General features: G+C 34.4%; 1 protein-coding gene across 1 annotated transcript; it reads right to left on the bottom strand.

The window, feature by feature from the left end:
* Positions 1 to 5,026: 5,026 nt before the first annotated feature.
* Positions 5,027 to 6,066, bottom strand: rpa3 (replication protein A3). The gene is made up of 4 exons (XM_058752883.1): positions 5,832 to 6,066; positions 5,529 to 5,603; positions 5,327 to 5,435; positions 5,027 to 5,238 (listed from the first exon to the last, which is right to left on the bottom strand). Exons 1-4 carry the CDS (start codon positions 5,928 to 5,930, stop codon positions 5,156 to 5,158), a joined length of 366 nt encoding a protein of 121 aa, XP_058608866.1. The 5' UTR covers positions 5,931 to 6,066; the 3' UTR covers positions 5,027 to 5,155.
* Positions 6,067 to 6,455: the final 389 nt, after the last annotated feature.

Genomic DNA, 6,455 nt, shown 5'->3' with positions numbered 1-6,455 from the left:
GCCAAAAATGTAACTTTTGTAAAGTTTAAAAGTTTTTAAAAGTAATTATTCTTAAAGAATTTTTAGATGTGTCACAATTTAGGGTGAATATAGGTTTTCGTGATCTTAAAAAAAAAAAAATAATAACAAATATATTGGCTTATAATTAAAAGCATAGAAAAAATATTTAAATAAATTGTAGACGATTTTGTATATGCATAGAAAATTACTAAAATATTTATTTATTTAAGGATGGAACAATATGTGTGTGTATATATACATGTCCATCTTTTAATACGCACACACACACATGCATGCTTTTTATGTAGTACAGTCCTGTATCATATATTTTACATAAAAAATAGTCCACAAAGCAAAATAATAGCTCATATAAGAGCTCAAATAATAGATGTTGGTTCATGAGTCCCTTGTTTGTCCTGAACAGTTAAACTGTCTGCACATTCTTTGGTTTTCCAGCATCTTTTGCATATTTGAGCCCTTTCCAGCAGTGATGATTTTGTCACTGTGGACAATTGAGGGACTCATGCACAACTATTATAAAAGGTTCAAACATTCACTGATGCTCCAAAAGGAAACACGTTGCATTAAGAGCTGGGGGTGAAAACTTTTGAACAGGATGAAGATGTGTGTTTCACTTATTACTGCCCTTCACAGAAGATACTTACACGTTTCCAGCAAGACAAAATAAGTACAATTTACCCTCAGTTTGTCTATTACACAGTTACGATGACTATCATTCTCCAATGTAGAAACAATAATAAAGCATGGTGTGTTCAAACTTTGGATCTGGTATCTACTTGTTTTGAGTGTTTCCTTGAACACAGGTCAGAAAACGGTCACATCACATACTATATTCCCATGAATGCACATTCCTTCACCCATCTGATAAACCTCAGCTCTTTGAAAAATGTGGAGACTATCAAACCCTCTTGATGGCCCATTGAGGGAAATACCTCTCCGCCTGACAAGCTACAAAAAAAGTGACAGGGCAACGAGGCACTCAGAATGACTTACAGTGAGGAGGAGTGGAAGAACATCAGTGGACAACCACAGCAAATGCAGCTGTCATTCACTTATTATATGCTTAGGAGAAAACTCATTTGTCATTGGTATGCCTCAGAAAGTCAAATATATGCTTCCTCTAATGTAAAAATCATAAATCTGCTTAAAAACACCTCAGACATTGTGCTGTAGTAATTACATCTAAGCTAAGCAGCAGTATGTAAAGATCAGATCACAGTATTCTGACAATGTGATTTCATCAGAAGTCGTATTTTTAAACAGCACTTAAGATGTCACTTGCAGCATTAAGTCATAAGGAGAAACTTGACATTTGATACAAGAGATATATGCAGGATGTCTTCTATATTTACATCCTTAAGATTTTTGCCCTCATTCTCATTCTTAAAGTGGCTCAAAGGTGAAAAGTTTGACTCTATGAAACCGTCATTGTATTTTACATCATAATATAGGCCTATATCCAATTTCTTCTGACCTGTACAAAGTGCAAACCTGTGTATTATTACCTTAAAGAACTATTTAGAACATTAACATTAGTTTTGTTGGTATAAATTGATGTATGTTTGTTCAGTGATGTTAAATAATATTTTTGATTTGAAGAAAATTAATTTAAATGTTACCATTTTTAGTTTGCTTTTTTTTTTTTTTCAGTGTGAAAGCCAATAAAGCCAAAGTATTTTACTGGCGATACCATAATTTAGCCTGTAATTTACTCTATTTGCTGACAGTATGAGAATGACATGTTAATTTCTTCTACAAATTGTTTCTGGTTGAGTTTGACAAGTTAGTTTTAAAGTAATGTGACAGTTCCTCTCAGCTGCTCTTCTTTGCATCCCATTTTTCATTTTTAATAATTTTAGTTCTTTCATAGAGTGGCCAAATTGAAGTAAATTCAAAATCTGCTGCTGCTGACATCAATGAGAGTCATGACAAGGAAAACTAATGGAGTAGCGTTTTAATCATTCTGTGCCTTTAAGCGCAAGAACCAACCGCAGAATGAGCTTCGACTTCGCATGTTGTGAACTTTAGGTGTTCAGTGTAAACAAAATGATATGTGACTTCAAAGTGCTGCAGAAATTGCACGGCGCTAAAAGTTAGTTTAACGGCCCTGGGAACTTACATGTGTGGCCACAGGCTAAAGGTTTCTTGAAGCCATTGTGTGCGGGTGATTTGTTAAACATGTCCGAAGATGATATGCAGAAGCCTCCCTGAGGCAGCGAGTACATCCATGGAGCAAAAAGATCTGATGAAAACACTTAAACCCAAGATGAGCCAAAAAAAAAAGAGGCTATTTTAAAAGGAAGACACATTATAAAGCATGTCAGATACATTCTGTCAGCATGTTGTGTATCTTATTTAAAGGTCAAGGTGATGTAACCTCCACTGTCAACGACATGTGGCAGTAATATGTTTTACTTAAGGTCATGAACTTCAAACAGGTTTGCACATATTTGGTCAGGGGCATTTGTAATGATGACATAATAATAAAAAAATCTTTAAAATGCATAAAAAAAGACTATTATTATACAAAACAGATGAGCACCATTTTTGACATTTAAGCTGATAAATAAATTTTTGTAAGAAGGATTCATAGACATTTTATATATATATATATAGTACTGTGCAAAGGTCTTGTATTTTCACCAACAAAGAAATGGTTTTAAGTGAGTTATTTCTATCTTTTGCTGTAGTGTGTCAGTAGGAAATATCAGTTTACGTTTCCAAGCATTCTTTTTGCCGGTAATTGTAATAATCCAGTGAGATTTTTGTCTGACAACAGCCAGCGCTCCACACAGAGATCTGATCTGATCATCATCAGTCTGTCTGGAAAGAAACAGAACAAACTGAGACTAAATCCAGAAGAACTGTGGCAACGTCTCCAAGATGCTTCAAGAAACCTACCTGCAAAGCTACAGTACAGTTAAAGTTTTAGTGAAAATGCTTTCAAAAATAATGTCATGAATAGATTTCATTTGTCAATGAATCCTGTGTTTAAAGCAGCTTTTGCCCTCAGTGCACTTGTGCATAGTTCTTCAGGTAACTATGCAGGAAGGTTTCTTCAAGCATCTTGGAGACGTTGCCACAGTTCTTCTGGATTTGATCTGTCTCCCTTTTTTTTTTTGATTCTTCATGTCATTCCAAATGAATGTTTGGAAATGTAATCTGATATTTCTTACTCACACACTACAGCAAAGGATAGAAATAGCTGGCTTAAAGCCTAATATGATGTTACTCTTTTCCAATATATTAAAATTTGTCAATTCTTTACATATTTCTCCACATACTAAGCTAGCTACAGATATTGCCACACTCCTGTGTGAACTTGCAACAATATGGCAGCTGCTTGACCTCAGGCAACTCCTCACCACACCAGTGAGCACTACAAAGGGCACCTATTGATCATCATATAAATACTACAATATCTGAATGCATCTTTTATTCTAATGGCGTTTATCCTGATGGAGATGGTTTGTCTTGTCATAAACATATGGGAGTTACTTAACATGGTAATAAGTGAAGTGAATGCTTGAGGTATTTGGCTCATTCACCCCCTTCTGACACTTTGTCATTTACTGATTGATGAATTTTGTAATGGTACAAGTTTTCCCATAGAAATATTAGCCTCCCTCACATTATTAAAGAACATTCCAGAATTCTGGTTTTAGTTTCCCATGAGTGTCAGTGGAAATAGTGTCCTCTGCTCACTGTTGTATAAGACCACATTTTCTGAACAATGTTAGTTAGGCTTTCTGAAAATAGTCTTAATTCAGACAAGACAATCTGTCCCTTAGCTTCTGACCAAAATACGAGTCCATAAATAACAATAATCCATAAAAATGCTACCTCCAGTTAAAAAAAAAAGTCCATCCACTCACCATCCATTCACTGCAGAGCATCCATTGGTGAGCAAGTGAGGTAATGCTACATTTCTCCAAATCCGTTCAGATTAAGAAACAAACTCATCTACATCTTGGATAGACTGAGGGTTAGTACATTTGTATCTGATTTTCATTCCTAAGTGATTTACATTTATAGGTTTATTGTGTAGAAATCCTTAAAGAAAAAGTGCATTTTAACTTTTAAAGCCTTGTCTTGGCCTGCGTCCCAATGTGCATACTATCCATCCTAAATTCTGTGATATTAGTCATTTTCAATACTATTCAGAGCAGATAGTATGAGTATTGGGATGCAGGGTTGGTTTTAGAAAACTCGGAAGTCACAATCTGTCAGATCCCCGACTGTTTAGTTTTTCACTTTATTGTCATCTAGTGGTAGAATATATAAGCAGACAGAACAGTGAAATTTGTGTGAAAAAAGACAAAAATAAATTAGCTTGGTGGCACTTTCAGAAAACGTTGGGAGAAAAGCACAGAATAAAATTATTTGGTTAATAATATAAATAAATTGATTCTTCTTTGAATGTATAATATGTTTGTAGACCAACCTCATATATTACCTTTTTCAGTAAAGCAGTCGTAAAAACAGATGTTCTGTCTGTCAGTTATATAATATAGAAATCTGCCCATATAAACATCATAACAATCGTTTAACCTAGATCCCCCCTCTATTGTATATAGTTAGAATAATAACAAAAAACATTTGTAGACCAACCTTGCATATAACCTCATCCTTTTTGTATTTGTGTAGTCGATGTGAATTTAAACATGTAAAAACCTTATTTGGAAACAAACACATCAATAAAATGTTCACTTCAGTTGGAAATATATATTTAAGAAATCAAATATTTTCTGTAATTCATCTGTAAAAACTAACACACCAACTCCTCATAATAATTCAATCAAGTGGCTTAATGAAGGCAAATCCTTTTTAGTTGAGAGATTAGTTATAATGAGAGATTGATGTGCTAGATTTTACAGATGAATTACAGAAAATGTTTGATTTCTTAAATTTCACCTCACAATCATGCTTTGCTTCATGACAAAAAAAACATACTGTAAAACAGTAAATTAATTCCAAACATATTTTGTCAATGTATGGCCAATAATGTAACCAAGGGTTTTAAGGTTTTATTTCAAGTAACAAAAACAAAACAACAATGTTTACATATTTCTTTACAAACACAGTAAATATCCAATTATACAGAAACTGTAAAAGGCAAATAAAAATGTGCAGTTTAACCACTTAATGACACCTCAAACGGGTAATACTGGGGAAAATCATGGAGAACTTTCAGGCCTTCGTTGTACAGCTCCAGATCTGCAAAACAAATTAAAATGATTTACATACCACGGCATGCAATGACACAAAAATAAAACTCAGAATCAATATAATAATGGGTAGTTACCAAAAGAGATTTTGTCTTCTCGATACTGAGTATATGAAACAGCCATAATTGCTCCTTTGTTCGACACCATCCCAATAACCTCCACAATCCCACTCAGCTCTTCATCCAGCTGAACAGGACAGAAGAGAAAAAAAAATCATAATTAATAAAGAGAGACAAAACACAGAGAGCTGCAGTAAGTTACACTGATCTGATCACTCACAGGTTCATTGAGCTCCACTGATGCAGACTTTCCTTCTCCATCTGACAGCGTAAGAGCCTTTCCTGATGGATGCACCTGTCAGTACACAACAAAACAGAAATCACTTTAATTCTGCATAACAATCCGCATTGATATGCTCTTCCTGCAGTTACATTATACTGAAAACTACTCAAAAACACTCATGTCATATATCATTCACTTTTATTTTTCATTATATACCGTTAAAAGCTTCTGTGCGGAGTAAATACATTAATAGCCTGAAATTATTATTAACGAACTTAGTGTATAATAGGTGAATAATACCTTTTCCAAGCGTCCAACTAAGCAGACTGATCGACCGATGTATTGAGCCAACATCGACGCATTGATTCTGGGTTTCGGAGACTCGTAAACGCCTGTCATTGTGGATGTTTATGACAAATCATACAAAAAATAAAACCCGAAAGGACTCCCAACCAGTCGAGTCTAACACCAGAACCGCGGGAAAACTTTTCCCCGATGACACCGTTTCCGTTGCGTCAGAGAAAACCGTTAGAAACAAATGACCTGTTGACTAGTTCCTAGTTGTGACCAGTCCGAATCATTTCCGCGAATCGGTTCTTTTGAACACTTAAAATTAGTTTTATTACTATTTGTATTTGTATTGCAAGTCAAATGAGCAGTAAACAGTATAATTAACAGTATATCAAAATACAGTATAACATTTTGTTGAGCAGATATTCAACAATCAGGAAAAGAGAGCAGCGATAAATAGCTTAAAAGCTTCACAGAGACGTAGCGCGTTTTGCTTTACTATTTTTCAAGAAGTAACTAGGTTATACTGTTTCATTTCTGTTAAAAAAAAAAAAAAGTGAATTTTCTTCATGAATATGGTATTTTCCCATAATTATACATTCTTACTTGATCGATCATTGATAAGATGGCACA

This window comes from Onychostoma macrolepis, chromosome 19 (genome assembly GCF_012432095.1).
Source record: "Onychostoma macrolepis isolate SWU-2019 chromosome 19, ASM1243209v1, whole genome shotgun sequence".
Lineage (NCBI taxonomy): Eukaryota > Metazoa > Chordata > Actinopteri > Cypriniformes > Cyprinidae > Onychostoma > Onychostoma macrolepis.
Note: the sequence above shows the minus strand (reverse complement) of the source record. Positions and strands in the feature narration are given on the sequence as shown.

Bases quoted from the DNA above. Each gene is read 5' to 3' on its own strand.
- rpa3 (XM_058752883.1), bottom strand. From the start codon at position 5,930: ATGACAGGCGTTTACGAGTCTCCGAAACCCAGAATCAATGCGTCGATG. The intron at 5,436-5,528 runs GTGAGTGATCAG...TGTCCTGTTCAG, and splicing joins CAGTGGAGCTCAATGAACCT to CTGGATGAAGAGCTGAGTGG. The intron at 5,239-5,326 runs GTAACTACCCAT...TTTGTTTTGCAG, and splicing joins AGAAGACAAAATCTCTTTTG to ATCTGGAGCTGTACAACGAA.